General features: G+C 39.6%; 2 protein-coding genes across 7 annotated transcripts in view; one reads left to right on the top strand and one right to left on the bottom strand.

Moving 5' to 3' along the window:
* The window catches only part of LOC108759850 (protein Fe65 homolog), a 201,015-nt gene extending 198,598 nt beyond the window's left edge, over positions 1-2,417 (top strand). For all 5 annotated transcript variants that reach the window (XM_018505510.1, XM_018505509.1, XM_018505512.1 and 2 more), the window contains 7 exons: positions 70-268; positions 538-665; positions 842-847; positions 976-1,226; positions 1,687-1,889; positions 1,968-2,144; positions 2,227-2,417. In XM_018505510.1, coding sequence (XP_018361012.1) covers positions 70-268; positions 538-665; positions 842-847; positions 976-1,226; positions 1,687-1,889; positions 1,968-2,144; positions 2,227-2,376 — 1,114 coding nt within the window. In that variant the 3' untranslated portion in view covers positions 2,377-2,417. The remainder of the gene's footprint in view (positions 1-69; positions 269-537; positions 666-841; positions 848-975; positions 1,227-1,686; positions 1,890-1,967; positions 2,145-2,226) is intronic.
* A 6,932-nt stretch (positions 2,418-9,349) lies between these two features.
* The window catches only part of LOC108759849 (bicaudal D-related protein homolog), a 35,763-nt gene continuing 31,762 nt past the window's right edge, over positions 9,350-13,350 (bottom strand). For both annotated transcript variants that reach the window (XM_018505507.1, XM_018505508.1), the window contains exons 5-7: positions 12,653-12,822; positions 11,538-11,859; positions 9,350-10,940 (exon numbers count right to left, since the gene is read on the bottom strand). In XM_018505507.1, coding sequence (XP_018361009.1) covers positions 10,326-10,940; positions 11,538-11,859; positions 12,653-12,822 — 1,107 coding nt within the window. In that variant the 3' untranslated portion in view covers positions 9,350-10,325. The remainder of the gene's footprint in view (positions 10,941-11,537; positions 11,860-12,652; positions 12,823-13,350) is intronic.

The following is a 13,350-nucleotide window of genomic DNA, read 5'->3' as shown; positions in this document are numbered from 1 at the left end:
TCTCGATTGATTTACAATTTTTTTGTGGTTGCCGTTGATTCATCTTTATTTCTTTCTTTATTTTCTCAGACGAAGAAGCTATCCTGCCAGAGCGGACTCCGAGGGTAGGGACAAGCCAATCAGATTTGCCGTGCGATCCTTGGGTTGGACGGAGATCGCGGAAGAAGATCTGACACCCGAGAGAAGCAGCAAGGCTGTCAATAAGTGCATCGTGGATCTCTCACTCGGTAGAAACGATCTTTTGGATGTCGTCGGACGATGGGGTGATGTAAGTTCCTTCACAAACTAAGTAGTTTATAAGTTAAATTCTTATCTCTTATATTTCAATTATTAATCATGAATTTATAAATGTACGGAATGTGGAAATATAATATCTCAGTGTACTGAACAAACGGTCAGGTTCAAAATAAGCGATATGATTTATAAAAAATCATATTTAGAACTTTTTATTTCTTAAGTAGTTAGCGATATACTGATTTCGATTTTACTACGGTACTATAAGCACATAGATGAGAGATATGTTACGAAATATTTCAGGGCAAGGATCTATTTATGGACTTGGACGAGGGCGCGCTCAAACTGATCGATCCGGAGAATCTCACTGTACTTAACACTCAGCCTATTCATACAGTTAGAGTGTGGGGCGTAGGAAGAGACCATTGTCGGTGAGTAAATTATTAATTATGTTTAAATAAATTAAAGCACCGAATTTTTTGTCGAAATGTACAACTTTTAAAATATAGAATTTTATACAATAAATATTAAATTTATTTACTCTACTATTAATTATTATTTACATTGTTTTCATAAATGTCTGCTCTTTTTTGGACGGATCTAATAGCGAAAGGTAAGATATAATATATATATATATATACAACGATATAAATTATCGCATAAAATGCAGTACAAAGTAAAATTAAAAGAAAAATTCTCAATCTGATAAACATTCGATTATAAAATGCGTATTGCTTTCAGGGACTTTGCTTATGTAGCAAGAGACCGATCGACCAGGAAACACATGTGTCATGTGTTTCGTTGCGACATACCGGCGCGCACGATTGCAAACACGCTTCGTGACATTTGCAAGAAGATAATGATCGAGCGTTCCCAACATCAGAATCTCGCGAAACCGGTGGACATCAACGGCCGGACAAGTCTCGCAACGAGACCTACAAATCTGCCCACTGAACATCGGCGTTTCCACAGAAACGGTCAGGCACTAGTCAGTAAGTAACCAAATTAATTTCTTTTATTTTAGTATATATTTGGAAAAATTAAATATTTTATTAATCCTGCTGATCTGTTACTATACGATGTTATTTAGATCAGTATGATTTAAAACTTTAAAAAATAAAAAAATTTTTTATAGAAAAATATATCTTATATTAACTGTCAAAATCATCAAATATCAAAGAAAAATTTTTAAATAATAAATTTTACTAATAAAATATATGTAAAAATAAAGTACATCTTAGATCAAATAGACTCGAATACACTAGCAGGGTTATATTAATTACGAGAGTTATATATAGTTATAAAAAAAATCTTTTAGTTAATAAGTTAACGAAAATTGATTTAAGGAATTAGAAATCAGACTTTTAATAAATAATTACTTGAAAGAGAGTGAGACAGACAGTGAGATAAACTTAAGAAGTTAAATAACTCTCATGTTATATCTTTGCGCAGCACAATCTTTTCCAACACCGATGGAAGAACCGAAGAAGGTGTTGCGAGCGCAGTATCTCGGATCCATGCAAGTCAATCAAGCAACTGGCATGGAAGTGCTGAACGAGGCGATAGAACATATCGTGACGAACACGCCGATCAATCAATGGCGAAACGTCAACGTCGCCGTAGCTCCTAGCATGATTTCCATTCTTACGCCCAACGTAAGTAAAGAAACGTCGACGTCAAAAAAAATTAATAAAAGTACAATCAACTATTCATAATATTGTAATTTTTTTCAGGACGACAAGCTCATCACTGAATGTCGAGTACGCTACCTGTCATTCCTCGGTATAGGCCGCAACGTAAAGCAATGTGCTTTCATTATGCACACCGCACAGGACTTGTTCATCGCACACGTCTTCAATTGTGAACCCAGCAGCGGAGCTCTCTGTAAGACAATTGAAGCCGCTTGCAAGGTAAGGATTCTCTCTCAAGGACTAAATTCTCTTAGCTAAACGGAAATGTTAGATAAAGAAGATGTTTCTGTTTCTGTTTAAGTTGAGGTACCAGAAATGTTTGGACGCACATCCACAGGGCTTCAGAAATGCCAGCAGTCTTAATACTCCAAGCGGCAGAGGCTTAGGCGCAACTCTGAAGTCTTTAGTTGGATCTTTAACTGGCCGTAGGAACAAGCAGGGCGAGTCCTGAGACGAGGCTCTCTCGCTGCAGGTAAACTACTTTTATCAAGATATCTTCCCCCCCAACATTAAGAAGTTTTATCATAAGTTAATTAATAATCTTCACATTAAGTCTAGAAATTTAAATTAAAATACAGAAATATATAATATATAAATATATATATGTACCATATATATATATATAGTTAAGTATCAGATTAATTTAAAGTGAACTGGATTAAAATGCCGCGTGATGTGCTAAATTTCATGTTACTATGCTATAAAATTAATCAAATTAAGTTAACAACTGAAGAAATAAAAAATTAACTTGATAAAAGTTAAGATTGAATTAACTTAAGTTTAAAAAAAAGTTAACTCTCGCCGCCGAGCGCGTCCCTCAAGTCGCTGCTGTCGCCCTCCCTGGACACCAGGCGTATCCAGTTCACCCGTTGGGAAAGCAATCCCTAGAGAAACGTCGGGATCGAGCCTGATGTGCCGGGAGGCAGCCGTAGGGCGAATGGATATTCTCTTTACAACGTAAACGACTGAATTTCGCGAAGAATTGCGCAGAGTGCTATACCAATACCACAGCTATAGTGGACTACGCTTACTTATGTCGATATGATGTTATGTATGTTAATGCAATGAATCCGATGAAGGAGGGAGATTGTCGCGAATTTGCCGCGTTCCATCGAGAGACAAGGATGACGTCGATCCTGTCGCGGAAATCCTTAGGAGGCAGCGTACCAGCTTGTGAGCAACATTTGCAAGAAATTAATGGGAAGAAAAAGCTCGGGGAAGGTAGGGAGGCGGGGATGGGGAGAAAAAAACGAAAGAATCAGAAGAGTTTGGAGAGCAAAATTGTTTGTATATACAAGATGGTGATTATCGCGCTAAGTTTTAATCAATTCGCTTGCTCGAGCGGGAAAGATGGAGAAGGAGCCCGCCAGTGGGATCTCGCGAGCGAATCAGGTTGTGTGCGTGTCGGAGAGTGAATGAGCTCTGCAATTAGCGTAGTAGTAAGTGTATATCCGCGAAGGCATTCGAGGTGATTCGAGGGGAGCCATAGAGAGCTTGCATATATATAAATATAATATATAACACAACATACACACATATTATACACGTGCGTGTGAAATCTCGGGTATACAGATTAGAGAAGCGAGGACGACGACCAGAGTACATGTATACGCGAGTGCGGAGAACGTATTTTCGTTTGCACACGCACACATACACACACACACACATATATACACAGGCCAGCACCGCGACCGGGTATTCCACGGACGTCATCGCGTTTTCTTATTTCGACGATGGTGCGCCAATCGAGCGCGATAGGTCCGGGAACAATCCGCAAACACATGCGCGCACGTTTACACGACGGCCAATAGGGAGTTTATTTTTTATGGCGAATTAAATAGGAGCTTTACGGGAGAGCTTTGCAGCACCTCGGAGATCACGAAGCCGATACGACAAATACTTATACCGCGACCGTCCTTTAGATTTCAACCAGGGGTGGGGGGAGGACAAGGGGGGAGGAATAGCACTTAGGCGAAAAATCAGTGGTGTGCAATCGTATCGAAATCACGCGCGATCGTAGTCGGTCGTTGTGCGCGCAATAACGTTTACACAACACCTAGAAGAAGTGCGGTGATAATTGTTAAACCAAGAATAACGACGGTATTAATAATTATTATCGTCGGTGATAATTGTTATCCTCGTAAACGCAAACGCTAAATAATTGTTACCGCTAGGCGCATCGTAGCACGACGAATTGCAGTTAAAAAAAAAATCGTATGCATATCAGGCCATCGCAATTTCTCCGATCGCTACCCCAGTGAATAGAGACGCACGCTCGGAAGTATGTTCGTACCAAAGAAGTCATTAACACATGAAAACACGTACGAAGACTTATTCCCACAGCATTTAGACACACACGTCTCATATACGGTAGGAACATATACAAGCCCATGGACTGCACTTCGCACTAGCGATCGCCGCTATCTCGTAGAATTTAGCTGGGAACGTAACTTCGGGCACGTTTCGGTGGTAACACTTGTATAAATCTGATCGCATCGCATCTCGAATCCACGATACATATATACATTCGCACGCGTGCATACTGATGACGATTGATGCGTAAAGAAGACTCACCGCTGTTTTTCTGGTTACGAAACACGTGCACTAATACAATACACGCCTAATTTGTAATTAACCCTTCATTGGTTTTAACCTTTTAATTTTGTACGATAATCATAAAAAAAGTAACTTGATATTTTAAGGATTAATAAAATAATAAATTGTTCATCAAATCCCATGTTCCCAATAAACCCAAGTGGCATTTATCGATGATTACATGTATCCGGAGAGAAAAGTGAGCGAGATATGGGATTGTGAGCCACTGAAATCGCATCCTCCTATTTTCCTCGAGAGACAGCCTTTCCCATTCAGAGAACGCAGTCCTCGTCGTCCTGCGAGGACGGTCACGTCGTATGAGCCATCGTCGTTGCGAGAGATACAAAGTTGTGCGGGACCCAGAACGAAGATATTTCTATGTAGCGTTATAAGTAAGAGAAAAAAAAACATACACCGAGAAAAGCGAAAAGAAGAGAGGCGAGATATAATAGAGCGTTGCGGGAGAGTGTGCGTGAAAGAATGAGTTTGTATGAGTATATGCTGATCGGGGAGGGCGATGATTATTATTATTATTATTATTATTATTATTATGTAAATAGTTCATCGCGATATTTCTCTCTTTATCAGTCATCATCGTCGCGAGATCTTTTCTTCTTTCATTTCGTATTGCGAACTAACGTATTTAAATGTCGCATAACATCATGTACCTTGTACAGGGAACTCGAGAGAGAAATAGCCGGTGGCGTCGCGAGTTTGCGAAACGTGGGATTGAAGGAGTTCATGGCGGTGAAGCTCATTTCGCGAAGTCGAGTCGCTCCTGAAAATCGCAAATGCCGATATATATCAATTCGACTTCGAAGATTCGCAGAAGCGAGATTCTTCGCGAATGTCCGCCCGCGTTTCCTTCGACTCACCCTTGCTTTTTTTTTTCTTTTTTCCTCAGAGGGAGAACAGCCTCGAGAAGCGCGCAAGAGAAATTAACAAATGGTGTGGCTGTAAATATGATATACAAGTATAGAGAGTAAGGCCGAAGCTGTGGGATTTAACGGACAGATACGTTCACGAAAACGTCATCGCACCGCACACGTGGCGATGCACAATCACTCGCATTCACGTACACACACATACACATCACACACACACACACGCGCACGTGCACGTATAATCCCAAGTAGATACAGCCACACGTGTGTGTATAGACGCGTACGTATGGAAGAGAGAAAAACTTAACACACTCTCACACAAATTGCGCATAGCTTAACTGTCTCTTTATATAGGTGTTGACACGTCGTCACGGGGGAAATAATCTCGAATGATGGGGTGGACTGGAGCTTGGGAGGGTGGAGGGGCGGAGGGGAAAGGGGGTGGGTTTCAGTTGGTGAAACACGACAAGAGCCACTTATAATTGACATAGCATAGCGAACCTTACTGTATTTACCGTGACATGTAATACCCTTAACGAAGAAGAAATGCGAATCTACTGATAGAAGAGTTGTTCTGCACAAAAGAAACACGATTGCTTCATCGATAATTATAGTGTCTCTTTCTCTTTCTCTCTCTGTCTCTGTCTCTCTTTCTCTACCTTGAGAAGAGTACATACCTCTCTCTATACCTTTATACTAATTGCTCTATTGATTAATTCGTTTCGAAACGAGAGGAGCGCTTTACATTCGACGAGACTCGCGTCGCGCGATGACTCGCCTCATTATTACGAATTAATTACGGATTTACTCTATGATTATTCACGCTATCGCCGCTAAAAGCCTCATTGTTATTACATTGTTGTCATGATCACACGTCATCGTCGCGTTACTATAGGGGACAAATTTAAAGAACCGCCATCGTCGTATATTGTCATACTATATATTATATATTGTTACCACACACCGATACCTTTGCGGAAGAGGTGAGAATCGTACGAGAGAGAGAGGAATCGCCGATTAATTGGAGATAGAGGTCCTTTCCTTTATTATGTATCATATCGACGATCGGTTCCTACTTAGCAACGTATTGCATTTTCATATGCGATTACGCAATTTCACAAGCTGACTTACCCTTTTGGGCCGACCGGAACCACTCTCCCCTGAACGATACTCACCTAAAGTGCCGCGAGAAGCACATAATTAGGAAGAAGCGGAACGAGGACATCTGAGTTCCGAGTACGTCCGCGATTTAGAGCGATTCGTCAAGATCGGGACACGGCGAATCGCCAGCGTGCAAGTGAAACGAGCAGCGAGATTCTATCTGACGATACACATTCACACATACGTACACACAGTATTTTATAAAGTGGAATCTCGCTGCGCTTAAAGTAAAATTTCAAAAAAGAACATAAAAAAGGAGAAGACGAAACGGAATAGAAACGGCGCGTTTCGTGTGCGAGAGGACAAACACTTTGTATGCACCCGCCCCCATTGTTCATGCCCATTTGTATTGCGTAGTTGAGCCGATCGGTGATTACGGGTCGGTTTACAAGATACTATTATAAATATATAAATATATATGTGTATATATACATATACACGAATGTATATGTACACATATATACGAAAAGCAAGACAGAAATGAAACTACTGTAACTACACCTGCCTCTTGTGAATAAATGCCTATTTGTTTCTTTTCACGTGTCTCGTTATTTCCAGTTCGCTGGAGAACAGCCAGAAAAAAGATAAGCCGAGTCGCCAGACAAGCAAATTAAATTATGCCTGTTTCTATACTATAATTTTAATCTTGATTTAACTTTTGTTAGTTTCTATTTTTTTTCCTAGTTAAGATTTAGAAAAAGATGAAGAGTGTAAATTAACAAGTTTATTAATAGACTAAAAAGTAAATTAATTAAAGAATTAAGAATAAAATAAACGGAGATAAAAGTTAATCTACATTGATAGAAATAGGAATTGGGTAATATTAGGCAACCGTGGACAAAGAAGTTGACAGAAACGTAAGGTATTCGTAAAACAGACTTTTATTAAATAAATATCGTCATCGTAGTTAATCAGATCGAGAATTATACAGTTATTATACAGTTTCGGCGGTACGCTCGCCCGAAGAAAAAAAAAGGAAGGAAATTAATATACAAACGATTTGCTATGTGTGACGCACACGTGTTCGTGCAATGTCTACACGTGAAAAATCACACGTACTGTCAAACGCATCGCAGTCGTTGCTCCTCAAAACCGATTGTCTGCTGTGCCGCAGAATTCTTAAGGAACAGTCGTTGCAATCATCAATTCGATTAACCCTTACCGTACCATCTACAATTTGGTGCCTCATCCATGCCATCAAGGGTCACTAGAATGTCTTCGTTTTTTTCACCTCTTCAAAATAATTCAAAAAATGTCTAAAAATTCACCAACATACTTTCAACTTTCTAGAATAAATATTGACTCTTTATTTTGGAAAATAATAAAATGTAGTATAATTTGTAATTACCGAAAGACTCAAAGAAACTTGTACGAACAGGAATCGCTCGGTCACTAGTTACCCATATTAGTACGGTAAGGGTTAATATCGTAAAAATATTCCAGTGATATTGCACTATCGTCACGTTAAGGTATCAATGATCGCGACTGGATCGATCGACTTTCATCTCCAAGCGCTTACTCATCCTTCCTTTTCTCGTTGTATCACGAACAATTGGTCCTGTCGGACGGAACGATGGACGGACAGTAATAATTCCCGGTCGGAAAATTCAATACATGGAAAGAGTAATTTTGTTGAAGTATATAAAAATTTAGCTAAATCTGAAAATAATTTCGTTGGTCCATCAAAATAATTATGTAGGAAACTCGAGCATGATGACGAATGCTGTAAAAAATTTTGGTATTCTAGCAGCCAGCTTGAGCGTTCTATATAATTATTTTAATGGTCTAACAAAATTATATTTTCAGATCTATTTAGCTAAATTTTTTAACACAAAACGTTCTTTCTGTGTAATGAAAGTCATCCAAGCCCGTGATTATCTTTAAATACATATTTATACATAATAAATACACAATTTTCTTACCAATTACTATTATTTTCGCGATTTAACCATTAACAAAATTTAAAAAAAAATTTTTTTTAATTTTTCGTTCTAATATAATCTTTGATTTTTTACAGAAATGTTTCCGTAACTTTAAAAGGCATATAACAATCTTCTTCGAGTCTAACATAAGACACAGCATATCACAATGTTTCGTATCAAAAGGAATTCGATATCCCTGCGTCGCGAAAAAAAAAACGGAATGATAAATACCGAAGTGATTCCGTTTCATTATTCGTTAAGCTAAACGCAAGGGACCGTTTCGAAATAAGAAGTTTCCACTCGGAGATCGTTCGTACCGTGGAGAACGATTCGTTCCACGATGATGAGAATGACAGGACGCGTTTTCGCGCGCGGAAGAAAAAGCGGCTGCGCTTTGTCGATTCTAATCAGTCTTGCCGGGACATTAAACCTTTGCTTCTTTCGTCACCTTTGAGTCGATTAATACCTCCCCCGCGTGAAGCAAGAGACCGTGATCAATTAATCTTATTATTTCATTGGTTGCAACCAATGAAATATAATTGTTCTTCTGGAGTCTTCGAAAGCGGACAATAAAACGTAATGAAAGAACGAAATTAAAATAATGCAAAAAGTTTCCCTGAGCTAAAAACGTCGATTGGATGTGTCGGAAATCTATCTAGGAGAAAAGATATCACTCGGAACTTTAATTTCTCGGGGAGAGAACATTAACGCGTTCCATGCCAAGTGAACCACTGATGATACACTTATTAAACTTTCCATTCCGAGCGTTTTACGGATAATATGTGATGGCTACTATATGCGTAGCTGTTCTGTGCGCGGGGATAGTTCGGCACGGAACGTGTTAATAATGATTTTTTTTTCGATAACGACTTGTCCATCTTACTGACTCCGTTAGCGTCGCAACACAATTTAATACTTTTCGCATGAATGGTCTACGAAGTCAAGCGATAATGAGCAGTCCGGATTACATCGATTACTTGATAAAAAAAGTGGCCGACAGAAAACGCGGGTATCGAGACGAAGGTGAAAAATATGATGACGACAATATTGGACACGTCGAGAACGTTTGGGGGTCCGCAACTTTCCCTAGTTGAGGAATTGTAGAAAGTCGAACGTCCCTGTTTCTGCAAGCGACGCCACTTAAATTCGAATTACGGTTTCGACACGAGCATCAGCATCGATGTAATAGACTCCTCGCTGTGAACAACGTGAACGTTTCTCGCACGAGTCATGTCGCACTGAGATGCTTCAACATTTATCCCGAGATTCGCACGAATCCAGACGTGTCTTGAGATCTTCAAATAAGAGAGATCTATTACTTGAGCAATCCTCAAGTAAGAGATTGGATACCATTTAGAAAACTTGATGAAATGCATAAGATAAAAAGAGATGCATAGATATCTTATTTTATGCATATTCTATCTCATTTTATCTTAAGCAGAAAAATGACGGATCAAACGCATGATATCCAATCTCTTAAGGATTTCTAGACGTGTCCGGTCTGGTTCGAGCTGCTAATTTTAATTACACAGAGCCGCTAGTTTGAGATTAGTCCCAGATGCTTGTTCATAAATCGCAATCGTGCGATGCAAATGGCATTATTTATAATGACTGTAGCAAAGTAGAAGATGTCTAAAATGCTACCCTATTCGTCACGAGATTGAACAGTTTTTAGAAAGATAAGTACACCTAAATTCACTTTCTTTTCGCAATTATCTCTTCGTTCCGTTAACGTTTCTTTTATGCGAAATGGCTGCGCGGGAATCAGGAGTCAAAATCTATGTCAGTCGCGATCGCTCGGCTTAACGCAGCGAGGCCATCGCGCTGCGTCACTTTCGTCAAAACAGGCCGAACATCTTTTTCGTCGAACCGGTACTCCTCTTCTTCCTGGCCGGCGCCGACATATCTGAGTTCTCACTCGTGGCGACGATCTGCGAGGTCGGAGTTAGTTTGCTTCGCACGTGCTCATCCAGAAGCGCCTGCATGTCCATTTGCCATTGCTCCAGCTGCTGACTGAGCTCAATCTTCTGCTTGATCGCCTCCTTCAGCTGACTGTCCGCCTGTAAAATGTCTATCCGCGTCCTAGCCAGCTCCACCTCCACCCTATTCTGTCGGGCCACTGCCTGGTCTCGCACCTTGTAAGCCTTCGCCACGATCTCGTCCTTTGTCAGCTCGGAATGCTCGATGTCGCACCTCGCCCTATCACGTTCCTCCTTGGCACCGCGTAGTTCAGCCTCGCAGACACTCAACTTGCTCGTCAGCTCCAGAATAGTATCGCCGCGTCGCTTCAGTTCCTCTTCCTGTATCCTGCACTGCTCCCGAGAGTTCTCCAGTTCTTCCCGTACCCTATGAAGTTCCACCGCCAATCCTAATTCTCCTGGTGCTCCTCTACCTGATAGCGCAAGATTATAGACTTCTTCGACCAGCTCTATCAGCGCACCCGGACAATTTGTCTATGAAAAAACCGATTGACAGAATGATAGATAGTATACTATACGTAATCATAATATACAGTTCAACAAAAATGTTCCACAACGTTTTGTATTTATTAAATCATTAGTGTATATTTATATATAAAAATACAAACTTTGAGAGTGTTGATTTTATTATAAATACTACATAAAATAATAATGAACGTTCAAATAACCTTCAGCTTTAATACAAATTTTTAAGGCACTTCGGGGCACATCAACGATGGCCGCTAATTTTTTTCATGAATTCTATCAGGTAGTCAATAGAGTGATCTTTAATTCACCAATCAATGAAATTTTTTTGATGCAGTCTTTTTATATTTAATAAGATATAACTAATATTTCATAGTTTGCTCTTTTTTAATATACGTTATTATCTAAGTAGCAAGTTTATTTTTTATTTTGATAAGTTTATTTATTAGTTTAAAACGATCTCTTTAATGTTATTCTGACACCAAAATGATGACAAATAATGTCAAATTGTTACCTGGGTGATTTGATAAACACATAAAGCTTTGTGGCCACTTTTTGTCATCCTGTATACTTATAATTTAAAAAATGATGAAAAGAGTTGCTTACCGGTGAAGAGTGAGTATCCCGGTCGTTAGTGCCTACCTCTGCCTCGGAGTTGTTGAGATTGATTACCAGCATGGATTCGTCGCAGTCGCTCTGCAGACCCGAGTCGTCCTCGCCGCGTCTCAGATGAGCACACAGTTCCCTCAGCCGCTTCGTCGCCCTTGCAACTTCCGTTCTCAGATTTCCGTCTTCCTGTTCTCCGAGCGAGTTGCCACTCTCCTCGCACTCCATTTCTGCTTGCAAAGACCTCGGTGTTTTCTGTATCGAACCGGACCGGGCTCTCCTTTCTGCCTCGATAGCTGCCAATGCTGACGCCAATTCGTCTCTAAAGATAATAAATGTAGGAGACGGAAGATTTAATATTCTCTCTCTCTCTCTCTCTCTCTCTCTCTCTCTCTCTCTCTCTCTCTCTATGTGTGTGTGTGTGTGTGTGTGTTCGGTTAGACTTCAGAGTGTTTTATATATTTACTATACTTTCGAGAAGGACTCGATGACATTTGTTTATTTGACGTCAGCTGATCGCGTATTTCACAATAACGGCTGACTGTGTTGTTGTATGATTGGACCACGTAAAGTTTAATAAAGCGAAATATATAAATTCTCGTCTAATATTGGAATTCGAAAAGAACCACAACGCAGAGAGATTGAGCGTTAGCTCTCGCAAACATTATTTCGGATTTGCAAACATATTCTTGCACATTGAAATACTTAAGTATAAATCTCTTTTGAAAAGAGACATTCTACCTTTTCTTTTTCAAATCTCTATCCGCCATCCTACATAAGTACAGTCCAACATTTTGTAGTATACAAAAAAAAAGAAATTAACCAAGATATCTTTCGGTGTTCGACAGGAATAATTTAACATCTTAAATGTAAATTAAGTACAAAATAGATATTTTAACAAAAAATAATACAATGAATAAAATGAATAATATTGTTCGCTTGACATCCCGCGTTTACTCAGTGAAGATGCGACCGTCATCTGGAGATGGATTTCGAGAACGTTGTGGAATTCGGAAAGATCTAAATGCGAATGGATCGTGCACAATTGAGCGTTGTCTCCGCGTGTTAATTGAACCGTAATAGCCACGTGTTTAGATCACGGATTGTGGCCTCACCTCTCTTGCTCCGCCACTCTCGCGCGGTGTTCCGCTTCGTGGCCGAGTCGTTCCATGGCCGTAGCTCTCTCCTCGGCTTCCTCGAGGGCTGCGATCGCCCTGGCCCTCTCCTCTCGCAGCTCCAAGGACCGCCTCTCTAATTCCGTCCTTTGTGCGGATACCAGTTGTACCTGCAACGACGTATGAATGCAAAAATTACAGCATGAGTGATATTCTAACAACGCTTTCTCATGTCGCCCGTTGTTTCTTTGTTTAAACTTGACTTAAGTTTCAATTTTACTTTTCACTTCTGCTTACACAGTTTTGCTGAACTATGTAAACATTTAGCTATATACAGATCTAAAAATAATTTTATTGGTTTATCAAAATAATGATAAGATACTCAAGCATATGATAAGCAATGCTGCAAAAAGTTTTGATAGTTTAGCAATCAGCTTGCGTCCTACATAGTTATTTTTATAGTCCAATCAAATTATTTTTAGATCCACAACTAACTTACTTTTTAACTAATTTTAAACTAATTTTCAAATACTTTAATAAAACCGTTTTTTCCATATAGAAGTATGAAACATGCGAGTGCATATAAAATACAATGTTAAAATATATAGTAACAGTCACAGTTCGCGAGATGCAACTCATATTTATTTTTATACATGTCTAGTTCAGTAAACTTTGTATACGCGTCACGAACGATTCCT

Source organism: Trachymyrmex cornetzi, unplaced genomic scaffold, assembly GCF_001594075.2.
Source record: "Trachymyrmex cornetzi isolate Tcor2-1 unplaced genomic scaffold, Tcor1.1 scaffold209, whole genome shotgun sequence".
Classification (NCBI taxonomy): Eukaryota; Metazoa; Arthropoda; class Insecta; order Hymenoptera; family Formicidae; genus Trachymyrmex; species Trachymyrmex cornetzi.
This window is presented reverse-complemented; position numbering and strand designations above follow the sequence as displayed.